Here is a 12,131-nt window from a genome sequence, read left to right on the forward strand (position 1 = left end):
CACAGTATTGATTAAAGTAGAGGGAATACATTGGAAAAGAAAAAGTGTTTTGAACTTGACAGAAGATAGAAAGGGCACAGTGAGAGAGAAAATCAAAGGAGGGATCCAGCTCAAGGTGACAGAAATGACAGAGAGATCTGGTGCAAATGATTGCATGAGGAAGCAAGGGAGAATAATAAAGAAAAGGAGAAAAAAGAGAGCACTTCACTACTGCAATCAAGTTGAAACGAATGATATGGGGCGAGAAGAAAATGAAAAGTATAATTAAATTTATCCTTGAATTTTAAGACTTTCATTTCCCTAGGCCTAAGCAGCACCTAAGTACTAGGCATAAGGCCAAATTCATCCCTCCATTGTCTTCAGCAAAATGACACCTGCTTACATTGAGGTTGAATTTGTCCTGCAGTATCAAACATCAACTCTTGGAGAAGAGGAGTCAGAGTGGGTTCTCCATCTCTTGGATCATCAACAGCAAAAAAATGATTGTGTAGGTCAGATTTTGCTCTCAGAGGCATTTGTGCAAACCTTGGAACTGAAAGATATTGAGGTTAGGAAGGCATTACTGAAGGCATACTCTAAAGACAGTGGAGTTGCATAGGTATAGATGGGGGCATAATTTGGCCTGCAGAATTTCTAAACTTGGTGATGAACTGAGTTAGACAGAATCCAGCTTGACTGTCAGATCTCAGGGAAGGGGGGGAGTGGAGTGGAGGAAGAAGCAGGATATATAACACATACTACTTACAAATGGAGCAAGGTTAGCATGGGAATCAGTGAGACACAATGAATATGGAGCCCCACAATACCCTTCTAATAGAGGCCCTTTCTAGGACAGAAAGGCACTTTAATATTTACTAAAGAGAAAAAAATAATTTAGTAGGCTAGCTCCTCTGGTGTGGTTGAAGGTGTTCTGTGCCACACTACTGGGGCATTCTGGCCATAAAACTGGCAGATCAACCCAACATAAGGAGGAGATTCTGGTGGAGCAGGAGTGGCACAGAAGCTCCTATGCAGCACCCCTTCACTGTTGCCAGCATGTGTGGATGGAAGAAAGGGGTATAGATGGAATATCCCTACAATGCACCAAATTCTGCTATTTTAGCCTCTTAGGGACATTACTGGTGGTGCAAGTTAGAGCTGCATTCAAGCTGCATTCAAGTTACTCTATCTTATGCCTGGGGGCCATTCTGCATAGACCAAAGGTCCATCTAGCATAGTATCCTGTTTTCTGACAATGGCTGGTGCCAGCTGCTTCAGAGGGAGTGAACAGAACAGGGCAATTATGAATGATCCATCCCTCTGTCATCCAGCTTCTGGCACTCAGAGGGTTAGGGATACCCAGAGCATGGATGGAGTGGCATCCTTGCCCATCTCGGCTAATAGCCATTGATGGACCTTAACAACCATGAACTTATCTAATTCTTTTTGAACCCAGTTATATTTTTGGCCTTCATAACATCTGCTGGTAACAGGGTGACTGTGTGTTGTGTGAAGTACTTCCTTTTGCTTGTTTTAAACCTGTTGCCTATTAATGTCATCAGGTGACCGCCAGTTCCTGTGTTATGTGAAGGGGCAAATACCACTTCCCTATTCACTTTCTCCACATCATATGATTTTATAGACTTCTATCATATACCTCTAATCCTTTTTTTTCCCTAAATTGAAGAGTCCCAGTCTTTTTAATCTCTCCTCCTATGGAAGCTGTTCCATTAATCATTTTTGTTGCCCTTTTCCAATCCTAATATATTTTTTCGAGTTGGGGTGACCAGAACTGCATGCAGTATTCCAAGTGTGGGCCATGGAACACTGAGAGGATGTTTTCAGTGAACTATCCACAATGACTCCAAGATCTCTATTTCTCTTTTCATTTGTTAACAGCTAATTTAGACTCCATTTTGTATGTATACTTGGAAATATTTTTTTCTAATGTGCTATACTTTTCACTTCTCAACATTGACTTTAAGCAGCCATTTTGTTGCCTAGTCATCCACGTTAGTGAGAGCCCTCTGTAACTCTTCAGAATCAGCTTTGGACTTGACTATTTGGAGTAATTTTGTATTGTTTGTAAATTTTGCTTCCTCACCATTCAGCCCCTTTTCCAGATCATTTATGACTATGTTGAACAGTACACATCCCAGTACAGATCCTCGGGAAACCCTGTTATTCACCTCTCTGCATTGTGCTACCTCTCACCCCACCAACTATCCCAGTTTACTATTCTGTCATGGTGAAGGATCTGGTCCATTGTTTCACATTTAAAATTTGTACTTAATGCAAATGAATTCATTACCGTGTGGTGAATTTTACTGCAGTACCAGGAGGTATAACAAGTTTCCCCACAGTACATCAAGTTCTTAATTGGGGGAGTGGGGGCGGAGGGAGGGAGGGAGAGAAGAGAGAGAGAGAGAAGCTGTAATTCAGAAGGAAAAATACTGACATCTCCTGGAAGAAACTAAGCCTGCACTGCAGCTCTTTGAATTATTACTCTGCCTATAGCAGTGGCTCAACCTTTCCCGACTACTGTACCCCTTTCAGGAGTCTGATTTGTCTTGCGCACCCCCAAGTTTCACCTCACTTAAAAACTACTTGCTTACAACATCAGACATAAAAATACACAAGTGTCACAGCATTCTATTACTGAAAAAATGCTTACTTTCTCATTTTTACCATATAATTATAAATTACATCAATTGGAAAATAAAGATTGTACTTACATTTCAGTGTATAGTATATACAGCAGTATAAACAAATCATTGTCTGAATGAAATTTTTAGTTTATACTGACTTCACTAGTGCTTTTTATGTAGCCTGTTGTAAAACCAGGCAAATATCTAGATGAACTGATTTACCCCCTGGAAGACCTCTGTGCACACCCCGGGGCATGTGTACCTCTGGTTGAGAACCACTGGCCTATAGTTTATCTCCCAATAATTTGTGTTAGAAGAATAACCTCTACTCTTTCTTGCTTTTAGAAAATAAGCAATAAAGACATAGTGGTGCTGAAATGAAAAGAAACAGTAAGGTCGTTGGGTGATGCACTTTTCCTCTATAACCACAGTTACAGACTGGCTGAAATGTAACCAGACAAGTAGTCATGTTTGTTTCATTTGGATATGCATCTGCTAATCTACAGTCTTGTCCAAATCCTATCTAATTCTATCTGTACCACAGAAAGTAAACCCCCTTCACATTGCTAAACCCTAGATTTACTCGGTTGTCTACCAACTATAAGGACACTGAGACGACACGGAAGCTATGGTGGAGAATCAACCTTTATTTGCATCTACCACAGTTATGGTGAAAGACTTAAAAAATGTTATTGGAAATGATTGGGTGGAGATTGTGATTTCTACTACTGGTGCCCTATCCTCTATCCTTCAAGACTTGCAGGGCATCAGTGAACAGCAAGACTGGAATGAGGGAGAAGGTGTTTAGAAGCCACACGACCACCACCTCAACACTATCTCTGCTGTAGAGCTGTTCCTCAAAGTCCACTTCCAGAACAGGAGCTGTCTAAGGCTAGGTCTACACTACCCGCCTGAATTGGCGGGTAGAAATCGATCTCTTGGGGATCGAATTATCGTGTCTCGTCGGGATGCAACAATCGATCCCCGAATCGATGCTCTTACTCCACCAGCGGAGGTGGGAGTAAGCGCCGTCGACAGGGAGCTGCGGAGGTCGATTTTGCCGCCGTCCTCACAGGGGGGTAAGTCGGCTCCGATAGGTCGAATTCAGCTACGCTATTTACGTAGTGAAGACCTGCCCTAAGAAAAGAAAAAAAAAGTGTCTACTGCAACCTGGCTTGCTTGAGGTTGACACAGTGCATAACAGCAGTGGTGCATATGAAATGACACAGTGCATCATTCAGAAAAGTGCATTGTTGCCCTGGAGTTGAGGGGTGTGTATACCCCAGAATGTGATCAAGCTAATTGCAAGCATATTATGTGCATTCAGCCATCCTGAAGTAATGAAATAGAGCACCAGGGTTAATTTGGAGATAGGCTTTCAGAAGCAAGATCATATCTAGCTGGCAGTTTCTGCTAATGAGAATTAGAGGAGGGAACAGGCAAGTAAACAACTCAGACTGAAAACCTTGGTGGTTGGAAAACCTTGAGTCTAGATGCCTTTGATATTAAAGGTTTATTGAAAGTTAGAAAAGTGATGATATAGTAGGGAGTATTATGACCTATGTGTTTTGTAGAAGTTAGTTATAAAAGATTAGCTACAGTATACTTTGGAGCAGACCTCGGAAGCCAACCTGAGAGACATTTTTCCTGACACCCTTTCTCCCCAGTTAGTGAGCAACTGGCCACTGCGAACCTGACCTGCTGTTAATTACTCAATACCATTCCAGATATTAGGTAAATAGCTGGGATGTTCTAAACCTATTGCTTATGTTTGTGTGTGCTTGAATCTAATAAACTGCAGTTTTAAATAGAGCATGCTTACTTGCATGAATCTTATGATATGGAATTACTGTGTTCCTATTGATTTATTCCTAACACCGGCTGGCGTGAAATAGTTAAGCTGCCCCCGAGGGTATTTTTAGATCAGCTAAGCTGCATACAGGATGGGGTGGAACAAGTTTTAGAGAAATGGGAGCAATCCCAAGAAAAGGACGACCTCTACCTCTTGCAGGTTATTGGTGCCCTCCAGAGTAATGTTTCCTTGGCCCTGACATGCTTGCAAATGCAGCTGTGGGTTACTGATAGGGTAAAGAACATGATTTGAGATGGTATGAGTGGGATACTCATATTGGAAATTAGGAGCCTGCTTAGAAGAATTTGGGATTGAATATGAATGTACCACAAATATCTTATAGCTACAAGATGTATGGTTAGAGTAGAGAGAATATGCCTGTATTTATTGAAATGAATTTGATTGTTTTTAAAATGTTAATTAAGCATTCCTATTTAAGGAATTATTGGTAAGTTGCTAGGCAGGAAGCACGCAGCGTCATGGTTACCATCCACCACGCTTCTAATTAGATTAAATAAGTGATTGAGATGGTTAGCAGATTCGGAACAAAATTGATGGGAGACGTTATTGAGATGGTCCCCCACAGCACTGGAGATGTAATTTGGCCTTACATTTAATTGTGATGATTCTAATGTTTCAGGTGGCATTGGTTGTTGTGCATCCAGTACTGATATGCTGGATTCGGAGGAAGATCGATCGGTTGCAAAGCCAGCGGTTCTATAGACCACAGGTATGCCCTGAAGAGATGGACATGAAGTCGGGTCCTTAATGAGGCAAAGTAGGAGTGAAACCGGAGAGTGTCAGTGAGAAGATTTTTGCTCATATATGTAAAGGCCTTAATATTAAAAATATATCACCTTTAAGGAGAGGAATGTTGTGCTGTATTTGAGGGGTGTGTATACCCCAGAATGTGGTTAAGCTAACTGCAAGCATATTACATGCATTCAGCCACCCTACAATAATGAAATAGACCACCACATAGTTAAGGGTTAATTTGGAGACAGGCTTTTAGAAGCAAGGTCATATCTAGCTGGCAGTTTTCTGCTAATCAGAACGGGAGGTGACAGACAAGAAAAACAACTGAGACTGAAAACTTTGGTGGTTGGAAAACCTTGAGTCTAGACAGCTTGGATATTAAAAGTTTATTGAAAGTTTTAGAAAAAAGTGATGACATAGTAGGGATTATTATGACCTATGTGTTTTATAGAAGTTTGTTATAAAAGATTAGCTAATAGAGAGTACTTTGGATCAGTCCTCGGAAGCCAACTTGAGAGAGGTTTTTCCTGACACTCTCTCTTCCCAGTGGGTGAGCAATTGGCCACTACGAACCTGCTGTTAATTACTCCAGATATTAGGTAAATATCTGGGATATTCTAAACCTATTGCTTATGTTTGTGTGTGCTTGAATCTAATAAACTGCAGTTTTAGATAGAGTACGCTTACTTGCATGAATCTTATCAGATGGAATTGCTGTGTTCCTATTGATTTATTCCTAACACTGCCTGGAGTGAAATAGTTAAGTTGCCCGTGTTGGGGGTTCTGAAGACCCCAGGTAACCGCACGACTATCCCAGGGCTAATTAAATAGCCTTTATCCAGACCCAAATTGTCTTCATGGTTGTTGATTTATGGAAGGTGCATGAACGTTCTAGCCTATGCAGCTGCAGAGGCTTCTTGCAATTTCAGCAGGGAACTTCACCTTTAGGAGTGGCCACATAGTGGGACTGAAGTCTTCCTAGGCTGACTGATGCTATTCACTCAGGGATGAAATTTTATTGATGTTGCATAGCTTAGAAATTGACCTAAGCCAGAAAGAAGATATGAGAGAGAACTTATACCTCCAGTTAAGACCCAGCAAGACAACCTTCTGCCACAGGGCTAGGCTTTTTCCTCCTCCCTATGAAGTGGGTCACCACCACAACACCATACCCCAGCTGTTACCTGCTAGTCTATCTCTAGTGCATTATACTACATAATGATACATTGTCCAGCATTTCTTACATAGAATACAGCAATTTTATTTCCCACAGGGCTTGTCTACAGGGGGAAATGGCCTGGAATAGATATTTCACAATAGCTCCTCATATGGACTCTTATTCTGTCCTAAGAGTGCCTTTGTGCAATTTAACTCAATCCATTTTAGTGACAAATAAGAGTGTCCACACAGGGAGTTGAGGAGAATAGCAATTGTGTTTTAAATTCATACTCTAGCTTATTTCACAATAGACAAGCCCACAATGTTGCCCACATTTCTTTCACAAAACGAAAAACACCATTTGCCAAAGCTTGACCAACCCTGGCAACAGGACTCCTTGTAAAGTTACAGTTGTACAGCCACAGTACTCCATGAAGACATTGGTGTGACAGATTCCAGTTAATGCTTTTGATCTATTACTATAGCCTGAATATCTAGTAGGTAGCAAGAATGCAGCAAAAAAGAACAAAAAACCCTCACAAACAAAGAAGCAAAACTCCACATCTCAGCTCTATCCATCTTCTTGTTCTTAGGTTTTATTGGTTTGTAAGCTGTTTTGCATTTTTACAAAAAGTAATTTAAAACACAGAGGTTGAAAAATCAAGCGCTCAAAAGTTAGAAATCGCCAGAATTAAGTTTGCCTGTACAATCTGAATGTGGACCTCTTGTGTGCAGGCATTAGGATAAAGGGTGGGATTTTCGAAAGCATCTAAGTGACTTAAGAGCACAAGTCTCATTGAAAGGGTGTGGCAAATAAGACCTTTTTTTGATATTATTGAGATTTCTTCTAATTAGTTAAAACTAAATATAAAAAGAAATACTGCATAGCTACCAGCTTGTAAAGGAGATGGATTAATAGGACTGTTAAGAATTGTGCTCTCTGTGTGGTGCAATATACATTCATATTTTTATATATTTTCATTCTGCCACAGGTGCAATTCAGGGTCTTAGTGACTATTTTAAAAATCTTACATTGTCTGGAACCTAGTTATTTAAGAGAGATTCCTTTTGTACTACTGCAATGATTGAGGTTCACTGGGGTATCTCAGCTGTCAGTGCCTAGAACTCAGCTTTAGGGCAATCTCAGCTAAAGAAATTAGGAATTTACTGGCCATCAGACCCCAAGTTTGCTGAGCATCAGATGAAGTTTTCATATTGTCCTGAGTGGAATCTATTTACAGATAAGTAACAATTTAGCTTATCTGAGAAATGCAAGTTCATTAAGTAGTACATTTTATGTTAAAATAAATTATACCAGACAATTTTGAAATTTTTAATTAAACACTGTTAAGTTTATTTCCCAAAATAAAATTAATGCTGATCTTTTAATAATCATCAAGTTACCAAATTATTCTTACCAAAACCCATGTTTATAAATAATTAACTTTATTTCTGAATAATTGTCTGGCTACAGCTGTTAGCCTGCAACTCAATCTACTCAACTGGACTCTTAAAACTGGAGAGAGTCCTCCTGGTGCCCCAAGGTTCCCAAATAACGGGCACAATTGCAGAATTGGGGCATAAGTCATTATCCTTTCTAGGCACTTGCCATTTGGTTTTGTCTGGTATAAGGATTTCATTATCTACATAAATGCAACTTTATGGATGTAACTCTTTCACTGACTTCAGTACAAGTAGCTCAGAGAAAAGGTGCGGAATCAGACTAGTTTACATATATAAATACGTAACATCAGGAATCTCATTAATACTGAACACCATATTTCTTCTTCAACTCTTCAACAGAATTATCCTCCAATCCTGACTGGTTCATGTGACTGAACAATACATGTGCAGCTGTAAGAGAAGATAAAAATTAACATGACTTTCCATTTTCAGACTTTCAGACACACTTTTTTAAATGTGTGATTTTCAGGTTACAAACTGTTATAGAACATAAATATGTCCTGTCTTAAAACTGTCAATACATTTAATATGTCATTTGGATTTGATAGAAGAAGAAATCTCAATAATAATTAGTTAAAACTCAATATTCTGTCTATAAGAAACTGAAAACAAAACAAAAGCCCATAAATGGCAACAGCCACCATTTTTGTTTTGGTGTTTTATACAATGAATAAAGGTCCTTTTAAGGCAAGTAGTTAGCCAAAAAAAACCCATAATTCCTCAGGTGCATATTCCTGATGACAAAATCAGAAAAACAAACAAGACACAAATTATCTTGTCTTTATGCTATTAAAAAGAGAAGTTTAAAAAGCTTGTGCCAGATATCAGACAAAATTGGCATAAAAATAAAGTTGTTTATTCAAATTTATAAGCTGTAATGAAGAAAAATATACTGAAGTAAAAAAGTAGAAAAAAGTGAATAGTTTCAAAACACGAAAATGTCTTTACAACAAAACTATTTGTCCAAGAGGCTCATATTTGTTTTTCATTATAAAGAAAGAGTGGTAGCTGTAGTGAAGCTCAGCTATATGCAGTAATTTCCAAATTTATTTTTTAAAATGTCCATTTAGCAGCGATAGATGTCGTAAGGCATCAAACAGCTTGTGCGCACAAAACTGGTGGTCTCAATCTAGGTCTGAAGTAGACAAACATTCAAATGAGAAACACACACCTCAATGGGCCGTATGAAAGGAGGGTCAAGGCACAAAGAATAAAACTCCTGTGAACTAACTGTGGTGGTCCTTCAAGAACCGTGCTGACACATACTGGCAGAACACTTTAGAGAAGCTTGCATTGTCTCTGCTTAAATGTGTTCTGTGGTAAACAGAAGAGGTCAATCTCTAGGACTGAGAAATCTAGCACATACATGAACACTAATTAAAAATAAAAAATCAACTGAAAAAATAGATGTCAAAACAATTACAATGTATGACGAATGTTCAAAAGATGTTAAGAGGGATCCAACAGAATCTGAATCATGTAGCAAGTGTGAAAACAACCAATATTAAAAAAAATAAATTTACTAACAAGAGTATTAGGGCAAAATTTTCAAGGTGGGTCACAGCCCTTTGCACCACTCAAGTGGTGCAGAGGGATCATAATGTAGCTGCATATGCTCAGAGATGTCCCTGAAGTACAGAAACTCTGTTGGAGTATGTGTGCTTTCACAGGCCCTGCACCATACATCCCACAGCAGAACCTAGAGGGTCTAAAATGGTGGGAGAACAGAGGTGCGTCAGGGGCACGGAGGAGCTCCATCATGGCATTATCCATTGGCAGAGTATATCATATTAGTGACTTTTTTCCAATGGCACAAGTTAAAACTGCCACGAAGCAGCTCTAAGTTGCATCAGAGCTGGGGCCAGCCATGCAAATCAGGGAGATGTTTCAACCCACCAACCTTCTCCTGTGCCAAGACAGAATCAAGCCTTTAGTGCCTTAATATTACAGTGATGGGTAAAATGCAAAGGTAGCAGCATTAGAACCTGAGTTTGACTCTACGACATTCTGAAAATTTTCTTCCCAAATTTGATTTAGCGAGAATCAGATATGACATCATGATTTTGGTACTATATTGTGCTCAATTATAATTGCAACTACTAGGGTTTGTACACAACATTGCTATTGAAAAAGGTAGTTATAACCAGCATGTCTTTTCTGGCTGTTAGTTTGAGTTTGAAGGAGATCCTAAAAACAAAGTCTCTGAGCAGCACATTTAAAACAGCTGATTTGAGCCAGTGTTCATGTAATTTAAAATCATCTAGATGGAATTTCAGGTAATCTATAATAAATCATTTACATTTCAATGATATTCAAAATGTTGTCCTAAAAGATATGCTCTAGGAATTATTTTGGGGAAGTTCCATGGCCTGTGTTATACTGAAGGTCAGACTAGATGATCACAATGGTTCCTTCCAGGCTTAAAAATCTATGAAGAATAATTTGTTTTGGGAGGGTCCTTCAAGCCCTGCACAGTACCCCAAGGATTTGTCCCCATTTCTTCCTTTATTTTCCCCCCTTACAAAAGCCCTAAATAAACTGGATCTCCCAGCCAAGGAGGATATGATTTGCCTGGAACCTGTCAGCTCCACAATTGCACAGGCAAGAATGGTCACTACACAGTGGTGGAAAATTTCCCTTCTCAGAGTGGTTGAGTTCACTGCTCAATCATTCTGATCCACATATCTCCCCCTCCACCACCCACCCCCAACCTCTCAAAAAAGTATCAAACTGGAGACCTTTTTAGAAGCACTTAGTTAAAGCAGCCTCTGAAGTGTAAATAAATAAGATTTCATGTGTATTTCCATTACCGGTTGTAAACTGAGTTGATACTGAAGTTCATTGTATCTGACTGAAATGAGACCTATGCCAAGGTCCAAGTTTGAAAAAATAAAATAAAAAATGATCCAGCTTTACTTTGTACTTACTTTTTTTCTCCAAGTCTGACATAAACATCACTGCCATATCAAATCTTTTTAATTCAGATAGCCTCTGGAGAATTTCAAGGATGAGAGATGGTTTCTCTTTCCTAAAATAGCAGATTATTAAATATATATATGAAAATAACTACCTCTGATTAGAAAGATCCAATAGCTACAAACAGGATTATGGAATTCAGGAAATTCAAGCAACAGGAACAGATGAATTCAAACAAACAAACAAACAGTCTGTATACAAATATTTTTAGTACTAGAGAACAAAGGTAAAAATATACAGAAAGGAGGAGGAAAGTTGACAAGGTGCAAAACATTTAATCATGCACTAGTTATTGCTATTCTAAATATCAAATCATACTTTTCAGTACCCAAAAGGTTGGTGCTTGTGGTGTGTGTTTCTTTTATAACCTTTTCATAACCACAACACCTTTCTAGGGCTGGGTCTACACTACCCGCCTGAATCGGCGGGTAGAAAATCGACCACTCGGGGATCGATTTATCGCGTCCCATCGGGATGCGACAATCGATCCCCAAATCGACACTTACTCCAGCAGCGGAGGTGGGAGTAAGCGCCGTCAACGGGAAGCCGCAGAGGTCGATTTTGCCGCCGTCCCTACAGCGGGGTAAGTTGGCTGCGATACGTCGAATTCAGCTATGCTATTCGCGTAGCTGAATTTGCGTATCTTAAATCGACCTCCCCCCGTAGTGTAGATGTAGCCTGAGTTGTTATTCTTAGCTCATAATAATGAAGAGAAAAATCAAATTCCTCATTTCCAACCAAAAATGGAAGCAACAGATAACGTCACTTAAAAACACCATCTCTGGCTTTCCTAAGGAAGCACATGTTTATACAAACTATGTCAAATAAACTGCCTTAGTAATAAGAAATCCATTTGATTCGCCACTTTTGACATCTACAGATCATGATCTATTGCAGGGGTCAGCAACCTACGGCACACGTGCCAAACACGGCATGTGAGCCGATTTTAAGTGGCACGCAATTCCATACCATGGTCCCGGCCCCCAGCCCCACTACTCTCCCCTGCGGGGACAGGAGGCAGAAGCTTGGTTCTGCAGCAGCCAAGCTTCCCCCCTCCCCCACTTCTTCCCCCAGCATGGTGCTTTCCTGCCCCGCCTCCTCTCCGTCCTGGGCCAATCAGCTGATGGCCCTAGCGAGTGGGAGGGGGAAGAGTGGCAGCCTGCACACAGCTCCACTGAGGAGGCAGAGAGAGGTAGGGACGGAGCCGGGGGGAAGGGGGTGGAACAGGGCATATCCCTTCAAGCCCCCTGCCATGAGCCGCTCAGGACAGGGGGCTGGAGCACCCCCACGAGCCGAGC

General features: G+C 40.2%; 1 protein-coding gene across 4 annotated transcripts in view; it reads right to left on the bottom strand.

Moving 5' to 3' along the window:
- Positions 1–7,715: 7,715 nt before the first annotated feature.
- Positions 7,716–12,131, bottom strand: part of RPAP3 (RNA polymerase II associated protein 3) — a 38,207-nt gene continuing 33,791 nt past the window's right edge. For all 4 annotated transcript variants that reach the window (XM_034770143.1, XM_034770135.1, XM_034770153.1 and 1 more), the window contains 2 exons: positions 10,785–10,885; positions 7,716–8,247 (listed from right to left, as the gene is read on the bottom strand). In XM_034770143.1, coding sequence (XP_034626034.1) covers positions 8,156–8,247; positions 10,785–10,885 — 193 coding nt within the window. In that variant the 3' untranslated portion in view covers positions 7,716–8,155. The remainder of the gene's footprint in view (positions 8,248–10,784; positions 10,886–12,131) is intronic.

The sequence above is a fragment of the Trachemys scripta genome, chromosome 1 (genome assembly GCF_013100865.1).
Source record: "Trachemys scripta elegans isolate TJP31775 chromosome 1, CAS_Tse_1.0, whole genome shotgun sequence".
In the NCBI taxonomy this organism is placed as follows: domain Eukaryota; kingdom Metazoa; phylum Chordata; order Testudines; family Emydidae; genus Trachemys; species Trachemys scripta.